The 15,544-nt window shown below is 40.9% G+C and overlaps 1 protein-coding gene across 2 annotated transcripts in view; it reads left to right on the top strand.

The window, feature by feature from the left end:
* Sacm1l (SAC1 like phosphatidylinositide phosphatase) overlaps positions 1–15,331 on the top strand; it is a 34,479-nt gene extending 19,148 nt beyond the window's left edge. For both annotated transcript variants that reach the window (XM_048334898.1, XM_048334899.1), the window contains 11 exons: positions 220–306; positions 1,062–1,130; positions 4,237–4,316; positions 5,482–5,580; positions 8,049–8,187; positions 9,410–9,479; positions 9,598–9,670; positions 10,348–10,441; positions 10,581–10,673; positions 11,405–11,462; positions 13,353–15,331. In XM_048334898.1, the coding sequence (XP_048190855.1) occupies positions 220–306; positions 1,062–1,130; positions 4,237–4,316; positions 5,482–5,580; positions 8,049–8,187; positions 9,410–9,479; positions 9,598–9,670; positions 10,348–10,441; positions 10,581–10,673; positions 11,405–11,462; positions 13,353–13,489 (999 nt within the window). In that variant the 3' untranslated portion in view covers positions 13,490–15,331. The remainder of the gene's footprint in view (positions 1–219; positions 307–1,061; positions 1,131–4,236; positions 4,317–5,481; positions 5,581–8,048; positions 8,188–9,409; positions 9,480–9,597; positions 9,671–10,347; positions 10,442–10,580; positions 10,674–11,404; positions 11,463–13,352) is intronic.
* Positions 15,332–15,544: the final 213 nt, after the last annotated feature.

Genomic DNA, 15,544 nt, shown 5'->3' with positions numbered 1-15,544 from the left:
GTCTCACGGACTTTCCTGCCCAGGCTGACTTTGAACCATGATCCTCAGATCTCAGCTTCCTGAGTAGCTAGGACAATAGGCATGAGCCACCTGCGCTCGGCTGGTTATACTATTTTTTTTTTCCTTTACAAAAGTGTTAATACCTGAACTGCTGACAATAAGTAAGTTGAAAAGGACAGGTTTGTTTGTGTTTCTTATTCTGTATATCTTTTCTTTTAGACCCGAGGATCAATACCTGTTTTCTGGTCTCAAAGACCCAATCTCAAGTACAAACCATTGCCACAGATCAACAAAGTAGCAAATCATGTATGTATCTTCAGTGTATTTTCCTTCTCTTTGACTAAAAATAGAATTGTAGTAGCGTTTTAATTCTCTTATTAAGCATGTATTATTCCCCATGAGTGAGAATTTGCTATCTTTAGACCCTTATAGATGACATGTTAGATAAGGCAGATGGGTGGATAGACAGTGATGGAGTGGTAGGACAAACTGATTTGAGAGCTCTCAGTAAGATTTGCAACGTGTGCTGTTTTGTAGTACTTAGTAGATTCAATTGAGGTTGTACTCAGAATTAAAATGTAGCTCAGAGTAACATGGTTTCCTAGTATTTATGAGTGGTGTGTTGCATATCCAGAGTAACATGGTTTCTTAGTATTTATGAGTGGTGTGTCGCATATCCAGAAGACACAGTCCTCATCCTGACATTACTTAGTATAGAAATAGAACATTTAAAAGAGAAAAGCATTACTTAAAAAATATTTCATAGCCTGGCACTGGTGGCTCACACTTGTAATCCTAGGTAATCCTCAGGAGGCTGAGATCTGAGGATTGGAGTTCAAAGCCAGCCTGGGCAGAAAAGTCCCCATGGGACTCTTATCTCCAATAAACCACTCAAAAACTGGAAGTAGTGCTGGGGCTCATGTGGTAGAATGCTAGCCCTGAGCATAAAGAAGCTCTAGGACAGCACCCAGGCCCTGAGTTCAAGCCCCCAAACAGGGGGACAAAAGTTTTTTTCAATAATGTAACCTAGTAAAGGATATATCTTCTTTCTCCCCCTCTAGATGGATGGTTTCCAAAGGCATTTTGATTCGCAAGTAATTATTTACGGGAAACAAGTCATAATCAATCTGGTAGGTTTCTTGTATTTTCCCCTCCTCTCCTCCCTTCCTTTCTTTCTGGTAGTGGAGCTTGAGCTGAGGGCCTTTCTGAACTTTCTTGGAGGAATCTTGCAGACTTGCGGGCTTCAAACCTTTGTCTTCAGGTTTCAGCCTCCTGATTAGGATAATATGTGTGAGTCACTGGTGCCTGGCTCTTGTATTTTTCTCTTTCCCTCTCCTTGTCTCCATCTTCCCTCCTCTCTTCTTCTCTCTTTGTGTGTTTTTTTTGTTTGTTTTGTTTTGTTTTTTCTTTTGCTGGTCCTAGGGCTTGAACTGATGGCCTGGGTGCTGTCCCTGAGCCTTTTTGTGCTTAAGGCTAGCACTGTCTCACTTGAGCCACAGTGCCACTTCTGGCTTTTTCTGAGTAGTTTGTTGGAGATGAGAGTCTCACAGACTTTTCTACTCAGGCTGGTTTTGAATTGTGATCCTCAGATCTCAGCTTCCTGAGTAGCTAGGAATTACAGGCGTGAGCCACCGGCACCAGGCTCTTCTCTCTTTGATGGAGTCTTGTTAGGTTCCTCAGGCTGGCTTCAAACTCTTGGGCTCAAGTGGCTTTCTGCCCCAGCCTGTCTCTTGAGTGGATAGCACTGCTTCTGGCATTCCTTTTTTCTTTTTTTTTTTTTTTTTTTTTTTCGGTAGGTCATTCATGGAGTTTGAACTCAAGGCCTGGGCACTGTCCCTGAGCTCTTTTTGCTCAAGACTAGCACTCTACCACTTCTTTTACTTTTCTACTTTCTACTTCTCTTCTTCTGATGGTTAATTGGAGACAAGAGTCTCACTGACTTTCCTGCCCAGGCTGGCTTTGAACTGCAAGCCTCAGATCTCAGCCTCCTGAGTAGCTATTACAGGCATGAGCCACAAGCACCCAGCTTCCTAGCTACTTTTTGACTTTTACTTGAAGCATGTTATTGATTCTTTTAATGCTTATGCTTTAAAAAAAATTATGTGTTTAATTACAGTGTGGTAACACTGGCAGTCCGTCTTCTCCTTTCCTAGAGTTTGCTATTTTCATTTTGATTGTATTTATTTATTTATTTTTGTCAGTCCTGGACCTTGGACTCTGGGCCTGAGCACTGTCCCTGGCTTCTTTTTGCTCAAGACTAGCACTCTGCCACTTGAGCCACAGCGCTACTTCTGGCCATTTTCTATATATGTGGTGCTGGGGAATTGAACTCAGGGCTTCATGTGTACGAGGCAAGCACTCTTGCCACCAGGCCATATCCCCAGCCCCTTTATTTTTATTTTTGTCAGTCATGGGGCTTGAACTGAGGACCTGAGCACTGTCCCTGAGCTTTTTCGCTCAAGGCTAGAACTCTACCACTTTGACCCACAGCACCACTTCTGGTTTTCTGGCGGCTAATTCCTGCCTGAACTGATTTGAAACTGCCATCCTCAGATCTCAGCCTCTTCAGTAGTTAGGATTACAGGCACGAGCCACTGGTGCCTGACTTCAAGTCTTTTTCTGAACTACTTTTTTTTTTTTTTTTTTTTGCCAGTCCTGGGCCTTGGACTCAGGGCCTGAGCACTGTCCCTGGCTTCTTTTTACTCAAGGCTAGCACTCTACCTCTTGAACCACAGCGCCACTTGTGGCCATTTTCTGTATATGTGGTGCTGGGGAATTGAACCCAGGGCTTCATGTATACGAGACAAGCGCTCTTGCCACTAGGCCATATCCCCAGCCCTTCTGAACTACTTCTGCAAAGATTTTTCCTGTCATGTATGCTCACTTGTTGTTTTTCTTCCTTTTGCTGCATTCAGTTAATGTGTTGACAAATTTCATTGAATTCTAGTAATTAAAAAGTCCTAACAAAATACAAAAAAAAAAATCAAGAGACCAACTCTGTCTCCCATTCTTTGCCAACAGGCTTATTCCAAGACTAAGGAGTCGTCTGAGGGAAAACTTTAAAGTCTCTTAGGACTTTTGTTTGAATGCCTCTTGCCTGAGTATGTGGGTAGCTTTTAAAAACTCTCATGTGCATTGCTGCTTTTGAACGTTCCTACTTCCCTGCTTCTGCAAGCTTCAGGCGCTCTGTTGTCTGCCTCTGTCCAAAACCTGCTGCAGGCATTTGTTGTCTCACAGTCCTGTCGCCGCTTTTACAAGGAAGGAGCATCTAGTGCTTTTCCCGCCTGCAGTCACAGTTATATAAGACAGAGATGAGTGAGTACAGCCTTCCAGATTAGCGTAGGTATGTTTGCAGAGCAGGTCTGGCCTGCTTTTCCCCTGGCATGAGAAAGGGGAACTGAGAGCAAGACTTAAGTTTGTCACCCTGGGGAGAAGGTGGAGGAAGGATGAATAAAAACACCACAGAGTTTTCCTACAGTTTGGAAGGTTGCTTTGCCAATCTTCTTGATCAAGTGTTTAGTTGGTTGCTGTAAACCTTTGTTTCTGTCAGGCACTGGTAGCTCACGCCTGTCATCCTAGCTACTCAGGAGGCTGAGATCTGAGGATCTTGGTTTGAAACCAGCCTGGGCAGAAAAGTCCCTGTGAGATTTTTTTTTTTTTTTTTTGGCCAGTCCTGGGCCTTGGACTCAGGGCCTGAGCACTGTCCCTGGCTTCTTTCCCGCTCAAGGCTAGCACTCTGCCACTTGAGCCACAGCGCCGCTTCTGGCCGTTTTCTGTATATGTGGTGCTGGGGAATCGAACCTAGGGCCTCGTGTATCCGAGGCAGGCACTCTTGCCACTAGGCTATATCCCCAGCCCTCCTGTGAGATTTTGATCTCCAATTAACCACTCAAAAACTGGAAGGGCATGGTGGTACCTAACCTTGAGTGAAAGAGCTCAGGGACAGCGCCCAGGCCCTGAGTTCAAGCCCCATAACACAAAACAAAACAATCCTTTGTTTCTACAGAGCTTTTGCAAAATTGGTTCAGATAGCTGCTGCTCCCCGTCCCTTTTTAAATTAATGTTTCTCTACCAGAAGGAGAGCCAAGAGCTTCCTTGCTATTTACCTGATATCTCTCTCTCTCTCTCTCTCTTCTCTCTCTCTCTCTCTCTCTCTCTCTCTCTCTCTCTCTCTCTCTCTCTCTCTCTCTCTCTCTCTCTCAACTGAAAGCTATGGTGTTTTAATTTTTTTTACAGGTAAACCAAAAGGGCTCAGAGAAGCCACTTGAGCAGACATTTGCAACAATGGTGTCTTCCTTGGGAAGTGGAATGATCAGGTACCGCCTTGGGAAGCGTTGTGAGGCAGTGGCTGTCAGGTCAGGACTTTCCAGTTCTGCAGGATTGTTCAGTGGGCTCTCTGTAGCCATCACCTGAGCTGCAGCAGTGTAGGTCTTACATGGTGGACCCCATCTGGAGTAGCAGCTCTGCCTGTCCTATTTTTCAGTAGGCAGTCATTGCACTTGCCCTTGTGAAAAACTACCTGAGTTAGTTGTATAAAGGTAGGAAGTAATAAGTCAGCCCATTGGAGGTTTGTTTTTTTTTGTTGTTGTTTTGTTTTTTTTGTGGTAGGAAACTGAGATGAGAAGTGGGGGTTTTGCCATAGTAAGAATTACTCTTGGGCATTTGGGAAAAGATCCCCTCCAAAAAAAAAAAAAGAAAAAAAAGATACTGTATTACTTAGGGGAGAAATTGCTGTAACCTGTGTAAAAAAATTAAGTGCACAAAGTAGAATAATATAATGAACCTAGGAGAAAAATGTAAGTCTTTTTCATCCAGTTCAAAAGCTTGTGTCATCAGGCCTGAAAGCCAGAATCTGTCTAGTTGGAGTACAGCATGTTTGTACTGGGAAAAAGTTTGACTTTGGACTCCAAGATAAACCCCTGGTGAAGACCCTCTTCCCTGGAGGGCTTCCATAGAGTTACCTGAAGGAATTTGGAATTTTTAGTGTCCCAGAATAAGGGCATAAACTTATGAAGCCAAGTGATTTTACATTCTAATAAGTCTCTTGAGCATCTTAATTAATTTGGAAAACAACACAAAGGAACTTTCTTTTTTGCATGTAACGGTAGAGAATGAAGAAACGCTCCATATTTAATTGGACTGTGCCCTTTAAAGTTCACCCTTACCACTGCACTTGAGCCTACTTTGCTAGTGTTGTGCTGCTCCTCTACCTTGGAGGGCCCCTAGAAGGACTCCTGAAACGTGTGTGTGTGTGTGTGTGTGTGTGTATTAGTATATGTACAATGCGTATATATATGTGTGTATATTATACATATCCATAGCCATGAGTGTGAGGGTTGTGTGTGTGTTTGTATACTAGTAGTAAGTCCAAAATAAAGAAGGTCCTAGTGTTTTTAAGAAATATGTATATTCTGATAAAGAGATCTTATTTATAACAGAAAAATGAATACTCGTCAAGTTCTGAATCTTTTCTTTTGGTAGGTACATTGCCTTTGACTTCCATAAGGAATGTAAAAATATGAGATGGGATCGACTAAGTATTTTATTGGATCAGGTAGCAGAAATGCAAGATGAATTAAGGTAAGCCTCATTATTTCCTTATGGCGGTAAAAGGGGGGCTATGTGTATATCTCAGTCATTTATTATGTATTGTCTAGAAGATGACAATGATAGTTCACACTGGGTTGTCAGTGCTTGTGTAAACTGTTTTGTTATTGAAATTTTTATTGGAAAGAAGAGTCCTCTTACATGTTAGGCATGCGTCTGTAGTCCCCCCCCACTCAGGAAGCTGAGGTAGGAGGATCAAAAAATGTTCTGTACAATAGCGATTAGAAATGATAAAATACTGGTCTTCGCAGGGAAATGGTCAGAGCTTGAACAAATAATGTTGAGCGAGGCAAGCCTAGAACACAGAGAACAAAGGGGCATGGTCTCCTTGATATATGACTGTTGGGGGGTGGGGGGTGGGGACAGAAGAGACCAGGACTGCAAAATACAAGCTTCTTTTCAAATGGTATTTCAACATGGTTGGGTTGGCAACTTTACATTATGTATCTAAAACCAAACAACTACTAAACAAACATAAAAAGGTCTAGAATCAACCTATCAGTGGACCACAATAGCTCAACAGCTATGTACACATGATTATATAAGACAAGGATAAGCAAAAACAACTCCAAGAGAAGGACACAGGAGGACTCTATTGTTGACGTTACATTTAATGTTCTAGGTGAATTTCCTTTGGCGTACCCTATGTGGTTACTGTATATGATTTTGGTACACTGGATATTGTATATATGCCTACCTGACCTAGGGAAGGGAAAGAAAAATGAGGGTATAACAGATATCACAAGAAATGTACTCACTACCTTATTATGTAACTCTACCCCCCTTTGCACAACACCTTAATAAAATTCAATTAATAAAAAAAAGTCCTGTACAGATCATCTGCTGCACATAGTGGGGCACTGTCACGTACTTGCGCACACGTGAATGTAGACCAGCTCTTAAACCCATGCCGCTCTCATTCTACAAGAACATCACGGAGTTTTTCATACCCATCTTCCTAAGATTGTGATTTCTGCTTGGCCTGTAATGAATCTCTCTACTGCCCATCTTCCTTTAGCAATTTGGGAAACAGTTTCAGTCCTGATTTTTACCAAGCATCCATGCCCTGTATATCTAGTATCCTTTATACTCTGTGCTAAGTGCTTTTTTTTTTGCATATATGAATCATGTTTTAGCTCATTCAAACCTTAGAGCAGCCTGATGGTGTGGCGTCACCTCCATTTTGTGGGTGGAAAAAAAAATCAATATTACACATCTAGGAAGCTACCTAAGGTATATGAAGGCTAACCAGAGAACATACTGCTTGCTGTCAGTATTTTGTCAGATTTTTGATTCACAGAACTATTGGAGGAGCTTGTTAGAAAGGGAGAAAACACAAAAACTGGTAACTGTGGTTAGCCTTAGTTCCAATATCAGTGATTGAGAGGAGAAAGGGAAAATGATTTTTCATATAATACATAGTTCTTCTTTTTACATTTTGTCCTATTGGCATGCGTTACTCATCTAAAAAGGAGAAAAAATGTTTTAATGCACAATATCTGATACTTGCTTCAGAGATTCTAGTTCAAAGCCAAGAATTTTCATTTTTACCAAGCAAGCAAGGGTTCTGATAAGGCTTATACAGGGTCCATAAAACATAAAGATGTAGTTGGGATAATCATGCTAAGGGAACTGCTTTGGTCCTGGGGAAAAGGATCCATGGCCATAGCAACCTTTACAATATTTTCCCAACTCTCTTTTCACCTCTGTTAGGTGTGGTGAGTTCTTAATGATATAGCTGGTTTTTGGATTGGGAGCCATTTTACACCAGCCACTCACATTCTCTTTGGTCCCCAATGAAATATGTCCAGCCATGCATTCCTGTCTGACCTTTCAGTTTGTTCCTTTTTTGGGGGGAGGGGGGGTCAGTCATGGGACTTGAACTTGGGGCCTGGGCGCTTTCCCTGAGCTCTTTTGCTCAAGGTTAATGCTCTGCCACTTTGAGCCACAGCACCACCTCTGGTTTTTTGAGGGTTAATTGGAGACAAAAGTCCCATGGGTTTTCCTACCCAGGCTGGTTTTGAACCATGATTTTTAGTAGCCTTCTGAGTAATTAGGATAACAGGTGTTAGCCACCAGGGTCTGGCTAATTTCTAACTTTTTTTGTTGGTCTTGGGGCTTGAATTCAAGGCCTGGGCTCTGTCCCTAAGCCTATCTGTGCTCAGGGCTAGCACGCTACCACTTGAGCCACAGCACCACTTCTGGTTTTCTGGTGGTTCATGGGAGGTAAGAGTCTCATAGACTTTCTTGCCCAGGCTGGCTTTGAACCACCATCCTCAGATCTAGCCTTCTGAGTAGCTAGGATGACAGATGTGAGCCACCGGTGCCCGGCAAGTTGTAACTTTTAATAGCATCATAGAAATGAGATGTATATGTCAAGAATTGAGTCACTAGTAGGTTTGACCTACTTTGGTATGAGTGTTTATACAAATATGTTTTAGTTATTTTCTAGTAGACTCTGCTGGCAAAGTGGTGACAAACCAAGAAGGTGTCTTCCGTAGCAATTGCATGGATTGTCTGGATAGAACGAACGTGATCCAGAGTTTGTTAGCTCGACGTTCACTTCAGGCCCAGCTTCAGGTATGAATCATTACTATATTTTGTTGCCTTTTGGGGGGCTTGAACTCAGGGCCTGGGTGCTGCCCCTTCTTGTTTTTGCTAGTGTTCTACCCCTTGGGCCACAGCTCCACTTGGAGCTTTTTTGGTAGTTAACTATAGATAAGTCTCACCGAACTTCCCTCTCCAAGCTGGATTGAACTTGGATCCTCAGATCTCAGCCTCCCGAGTAGCTAGGATTATAGGCCACTGGTGCCCCTCTTTGAATTATTTTTCTTCTTTTTTTTTAAAAAAATTTTTGTTGGTTAAGAGCTTGAACTCTAGGTCTGAGCTTTGACCCTGAGCTCTTTTGCTTAAAGCTATTGCTCTACCATTTGGAGCTACAGCTCCACTTCTGGTTTAGTGGTTAATTGGAAAAGAGTCTCACAGACTTTCCTGTCTGAGCTGGCTTTGAACCATGATCCTCAGATCTCAGCTTTCTGAGTAGTTACCTTTACAGGAGTGAGCCACTGGCACCCAGCTATGCAATTCTTTTTTGTTGTTGTTCCATTTCTTAACAGTATCTGATTTTTTAAAAATTATTTTTATAGTCAAAGTGAAATACAGAGGGGTTACAGTTACATATGTTAGGTAATGAATACATTTCTTGGAATTCTTTTTTTAGTTGAGAAAGGATGTCACAAAAAAACGAAAGGAGCTTTTTACCTTGACGAAAAATATTAATGTTGCTCTACCTTAATCTGATTGTTTCTATCTTAATCATTTTCCATAACCATGGTCAGTATACTCACACAGTTTAGTTTTGCCAGTTTTTTTTTTTTTAGCATTTATATAATCACAGGTTTTTGTTGTTGTTTGGTTTTTTTCGCCAGTCCTGGGACTTGAACTCAGGGCATAATCACTGTCCCTGAGCTTCTTTTGTTCAAGGCTAGAACTCTACCATTTGAGCCAAAACACCACTCCTGACTTTTTCTATTTATGTGGTACTGAAGAATCAAACTCAGGGCTTCATGCCTGCTAGACAAGCACTCTACCACTAAGCCTCCTTCCCGGCCCCAATAACAGTTTTTTAATGGCTCTGTGTGAATGAATGCTAGTATATGCCATTCCAGAAGCACTGTAGAGAACTTATCTATTCGTATTCAGTAGGTAAGGAAACACAGAATAGGATTTGGGCACTGCTTTTCTTCCTGAACTGTATCTGCTGAAGTCTGTTACACATAAAATGGTGTGGTTCTTATTCTAGAGACTAGGAGTTTTGCATGTGGGACAAAAGATTGAAGAGCAAGATGAATTTGAGAGAATTTACAAAAACGGTAGGTAATTTGTTTAGCAGAGGCCAAGTGGCTCAAAATTTGAAGTAATTGCTAGTTTTGATGTGGAACTTCAATGGTCATTGTAGTCATCTACCCTTTTTAATTTTTTTCTATACAGCCTGGGCTGACAATGCAAATGCCTGTGCCAAACAATACGCGGGAACCGGTGCCTTGAAGACCGACTTTACCAGGCAAGCTACCCTCTTTTCACAGTCTTACCTGTCCATGGCTCAGAGTCCCTCTGCTTTTGTTGTTGTTGTTGTTGTTTCTTTTTTGGTACTGGGGATGGAAAAAAAATTACCTGTACAGAGCATATGCAGTCATTTTTTGTTTGTTGGTTGTGGGGCTCGAACTCAGAGCTTGAGCATTATCCCTAAGCTTTTGTGCTCAAAGCTAGCACTCTACCACTTGAGCCACAGCTCTACTTCTGGTTTTCTGGTTGTTCATTGAAGGTAAATGGCTCATGGACTTTCCTGCCTGGGCTGGCTTTGAACCGCAATCCTCAGATCTCAGCCTCCAGAGTAGCTTGGATGAGAGGCGTGAGCCACTGGCACCTGGCTATGCAGACTTTTTCATTGTTGTTATTCCCTAAATGATACAGTGTTAGTTATTACTAATAGTCTAGGGATGATTTGAAGTATACAAGAGGATGTGACATGCTGTATGGTAACACTACATCATCTATATAAGGTAATACTACCTCATCTGTAGACCTTGGTCTGCTGGGTTTCTACCATGGATACTGAGGGCCTAGTGATTTTTGAACATCTTTCTAATTCACTCATTTATATATCTTTTGTTGGCCATAAAACAGTGTGGAAATTTAGTGTGTAAGTCTATAATATAAAGCTGAATCTCTTTTGACCAGAACTGGCAAGAGAACTCAGTTGGGACTTATCATGGATGGCTGGAACTCACTAATACGGTATTACAAGAACAATTTTTCTGATGGATTTAGACAAGTAAGTTTATGTTTGGTGCTTTTTTTTGTTTGTGTTTTGGTTTTTCAATGATTGTATCTTTGTGTCATTCCTCAAGAATGTAATTCCACATCGAATTGGGGAGTTGTTAATTTCCATAATTTTCTTTTTTCTGTTCTAGGACTCTATAGACTTATTTCTTGGGAACTATTCAGTGGATGAATTGGAATCCCATAGTCCCTTAAGTGTTCCAAGGGACTGGAAATTCTTGGCTGTAAGAATTCTTTATATTTTTCAAGTAATTTACAGCACTGTGTTTGAAGATGTAGACACCGACCACTCCCTTGACTGCTCCAAGTGGAATGTAAAGGCTTAGCCCTCCCCCACAGAGTAAAATAACACTGTTTGTTTTCTTACCTCTCCTTTTTGTGTGAAAACATAAATAGGGAGTATGGAGAATCCCTCATTCCAGGAATATTTCTGTACTCTCCTGATGAAGGAATTACCAGAGACAAGTTTATAAATGGAACGCAAAGATCTCCTAATATAACTAGTTGTGATTGTACCTCTAAGTAAAGTTGTTTGTTAGAAAGATTTTTAGCTTTCCTGAAGAGTTTTATTCTTTTATTTTGTGCCGGTTCTGGGGCTGAAACTTTGGGCCTGGGCACTGTCCCTGAGCTTCAAAGTGAGCGTTCTACCACTTGAGGCACAGTGCCACTTCTGGCTTTTTTGAGTATTTTATGGAGATAAGAGTCTCAGGGAATATCCTGCCAAAGCTGGCTTCAACCCAACAATCCTCAAATCTCAGCCTCCTGAGTAGCCAGGATTACAGGTGTGAGCCACTGGTACATGCCTTTTATTCTTTTTTTATGAGCAAAATTATGCAGGAAAAGAACAGAAAGGAAACAAAGATACAAAAACAAAAAAACAATTTGCAGAATTGTTTTTGTAGCCTCTGACTTATCATTCTCACACTGTGGTGTGTCTTTCCGTTATCTTTTGCAGCTGCCTATTATCATGGTTGTTGCCTTTTCCATGTGCATTATCTGTTTGCTTATGGCTGGTAAGTCTGCTTCTCCTTCTATTCTTCACATTTATTTCCCAGAATGTTGGATGTTCTTGTACATCTTGAGTGTTTTGGGTCCACTCAACACGTGATGTTCACTTACTAAATTTAATGAGAGTAGAGCAGATTAGATTAGTTCCTTTTGATATTTTAAGAAAGGAGTATAGATGGAGTAGTTTCATCGTTGGGTTTGTTTCATTTGTTCTTTTTGGTGCTAGGGCTTTGTGAGTGCATTTTAACACTACCACACACCTTCAGATCCGGATGTTTTTGTTTTTTCATTTTCTTTTTTTGCCAGTCCTGGGGCTTGGACTCAGGACCTGAGCACTGTCTCTGGCTTCTTTTTTGCTCAAGGCTAGCACTCTACCACTTGAGCCACAGCGCCACTTCTGGCTTTTATTCCCATTCCTGTTTTTTCATTTTGTGTGTGTGTGCGTGCGTGTATGCTAGTCTTGGGGCTTGAACTCAGGGCCTGGATATGGTCCCTACCACCTGAGCCACAGCTCTACTTCTAGCTTTTTGCTGGTTCATTGGTGATGAGAGTCTCATGGATTTTTCCACCCAGGCTAGTTTTGAACTGCGACCCTGAGATCTCAGCCTCCTGAGTAGCTGGGATGACAGGTCACTAATGCCTGGCCCTGTTTATTTTTTACTTAAGATTCGTTAATTTTTTTCTTAGCTAACCATCTTAATATTTTGATGTTTTGATATGTGGGATCTTATACATTTTTGTGATCTGCTTTTTTTTCACTGAATAATATGACTGTTTCCCATATTCTTTTTTAAAATAATTTTATTATTACTATTAATGTGTTGTATAGAGGGGCTTCTGTTTCATAAGTCAGATAATGAAAAATGTGATGTACTCCATTTCTTTTTTTAAACAATGTCACCCCTTTCTTTACTTTTGCCCTCTTCCCCCCTCTTGCTCCCCCCACAAGTTACATTGGCCATAAATTTCCACATAGTATATACCAAATAGCATGACTGCATTTATTCACTTGTCTTCCCTCCCTTGCTGTGCTCCCCCCACAGAAGAGAAAAAAAAGCCCAAACCCAAAACTGTTTTTTGTTGTTGTTTGTTTTGCAGTTGTAGAGTTTGAACCTTGAGTGCTGTCCCTGAGCTCTATTGTTCAAAGTTAGTGCACTACCACTTTGAGCCATAGCCCCACTTCTGATTTTCTGTGGCTAATTGAAGATAAGTCTCATGGACTTTTTCTGCCCAGGTTGGCTTTGAACTGTGATCCTCAGATTTAAGCTTCTTAAGTAGCTGGGATTATAGGTGTGAGCCACCAGCACCTAGCTTTTGTGTGTGTGTTATAGTAAGGATTGAACCCAAGACTTTATGCACACGAGGCAAGCAGTCTACCATTTAAGCCATGTCCCCAGATTTTATTTTTGTTTTTGTTTTTGTTTTGAAACCGGGTCTCCCTAACTTTGTCTGAGCTGTCCTCAGACTCTGCCGTCTCTGCCTATGTGCAGGTGGTTCTGGTACTAATTGCAGTTTGAGAACTGTTGGTTTAAAGCTTAAGTAAGCATCTTTGCTGGTCACCGGTTGCGTAATCCTGACTGAGATCTGAGGATTGCTGTTCAGAGCCAGCCAGGGCAGAAAAGTCCCCAGGAAACTCTTATTTCCAGTTAATCACAGAAAGTACCAGAAGTGGTGCTGTGATTCAAAGTGGTAGAGTGCAAGGGACAGTGCCTAGGCCCAGAGTTCAAGTCCCAGGACTGACAAAAATAAAAGGATTTATTATGTTATTTTCCCCTGTTAGATACACTAACGAATTTCCATATTGTAAAGATGTGGTTTACAGCTCACAACTGTATCTGTACCTAGCATTAACAGATTCTTTTTATTTATGCAATCTTTGTTTTTAATATCAACAGGTGACACTTGGACAGAAACATTGGCCTATGTGCTCTTCTGGGGAGTCGCAAGCATTGGAACATTTTTTATTATTCTTTATAATGGCAAAGATTTTGTCGATGCTCCCAGATTGGTCCAGAAAGAAAAGATAGATTGAATTTGTATTTGTGGAAAGCGGCTTGGATTGGAAGACTCCATGATGCAGAACTGGAGTCTTTACTGACCCGCTTTCCACAAGAGCCCAAGGTCATCTTAAAGCCTTTTTCCTTTGGTCCCCCCAAAGCAACTCACGTGCTCCTTGCTGGGTGATGACTTAGAATTGATCTGATGTTTCTGCCTTCATAATCTCTTTACTATTGAGATGGTTATATTTATAATCTGAAGCTCTAGTATAATTGAAATATAATCGGAATTCAGCTTATGGAATGGAGGGACTATATTATTCATTGTCAAGCTAATCAGCCGTTAACAGATAAGTAATATATTTTACAAAAGTTTAGCCTCTTTCATTATTTAAAACAGTACAATTATTTTTCTAGCTCTGTATCATTATTGTCATTGTAGATGCAGTCACTTAGCAAGTGTCCTTCACACACACCCAGCCCATCTTTGGACTTTCCTTAACAATTTTAGTGATAAGCTAATTCTCCTCTGTTGCTAAAACGTAAGCGTCTTATAGACATCAAGTAGGTCTGAAGAGCGGTCTGCGACTTCGTGGCAGGAATGAGGCGAGTGGGGTCTGGATTTTTTTTAAGTGTCCAGGAACCACCTCATGACCTCAGTCAGCTTGAGCCCCTGCAGGGCTCTGACAGTCACCGTGCAATGGAATAGTTCACATCTACTTTATCTTTTCTAAAACCTGTAGACTAAATCAAAGAATGTAAAGTCTTGATCTCTTACGCCAAAGGTCCAAAGCTGCCTCCTTTGAGGCGCTCTTCCCGCAGCTGGCAGGCCGCTTCCTTCTGAGCACTCGGATTTCTCCGTGGGTCACTCATCGAGCCACACAGGCCTCTGAGAGGGTCTTGTGCTCAATTTGCTATTGTACTTGGGGCGACCGCTGCTTTTCCATGCATGGTACTATTGCTTTCTCACACTGTCAGGGTTTGGGTTGGCTCTTGGTAAACGTGTCTGATATTTAGCTCTTCTAGGTTCTTAAAGTTCTCCAGATCAAAGACCAACTTCAACTTGAATGTATGTGCAAAAACAAACCTGAAAAATAGTGCTTCAGAGGCCAGACATAGTTGTCATTGTCAGACTGTATGTTCAAATCGTAATTATGAGGTTTAGATAATAGAACAGTAAGTTAGTATAATTACCACTATTTCAAGATAATTCAGTTAAACACTGCTATAGTATCTTAGTGTTTTGCTGCAATGTATGTACAGCTTTTTCCCCTTCAAAGGCAATAACTTTTGTTGTCCTTCAATATTTCTAAAAGCGCCTTTATTTTAACATTACCTTTTTTTCAACCATATCTCTTACAAACATAGGAGTGGTTGCTTTTTAGAAATCCAAAAATCAGTCATGAAAACTCACAGTAGGGTAAGTAAATAGAGCCACCTGTTCGTCATGTAAATAAACATAATTTGTTCCAAAGATGGAATATTGAAACATAGCTTCTATCTACTGTAATATATTATGCAAATACTACTGGACATTTTATAGTAAGAACTTCACATTAACAACTCCAACAGAGACCAAATCTGAATTGCTGGCGTGGCTGCTTTGCAGGGGGTGAACTAGTGATACTGGTGTGTTAGGTCATCAGCTCGAGATTTTGGGACCCTGCGATGATTTTCCTTCTTCATTCATGTACTGTTTGTCCATCAGTGAAAATAAAATGTCGTATTCTTTTCTAATGTGTCATTCCTGTACTTTTATTTTGAAAAAAAATTTTTCATTTTAAAGGAATGTATTGTCATCATAGAAAAATTAGACAATATAAATAAATAAGGAAATAGATAGTTTCTGAAATCTTGCTTTCTTGTTAGGATTGCTTCAGTGCTGTCTATCCTTATTACTGCTTTTTACTTATAGCTAAAACCAGGGAAATATTTAAGCATAATGTCCCTATAAAGGGACCCTCACCTCCAAATTATAATTTGTTTACAAAATGATATATCTTAGCTGAGAAGTGAGGAAGTATTGTTTACTAATATGTATTTTCTTCAGGCTAGGGGTGGTATCAAGGAGCATTTGGGAAATACTGATG

This window comes from Perognathus longimembris, chromosome 26 (genome assembly GCF_023159225.1).
Source record: "Perognathus longimembris pacificus isolate PPM17 chromosome 26, ASM2315922v1, whole genome shotgun sequence".
Taxonomy (NCBI): domain Eukaryota; kingdom Metazoa; phylum Chordata; class Mammalia; order Rodentia; family Heteromyidae; genus Perognathus; species Perognathus longimembris.
Note: the sequence above shows the minus strand (reverse complement) of the source record. Positions and strands in the feature narration are given on the sequence as shown.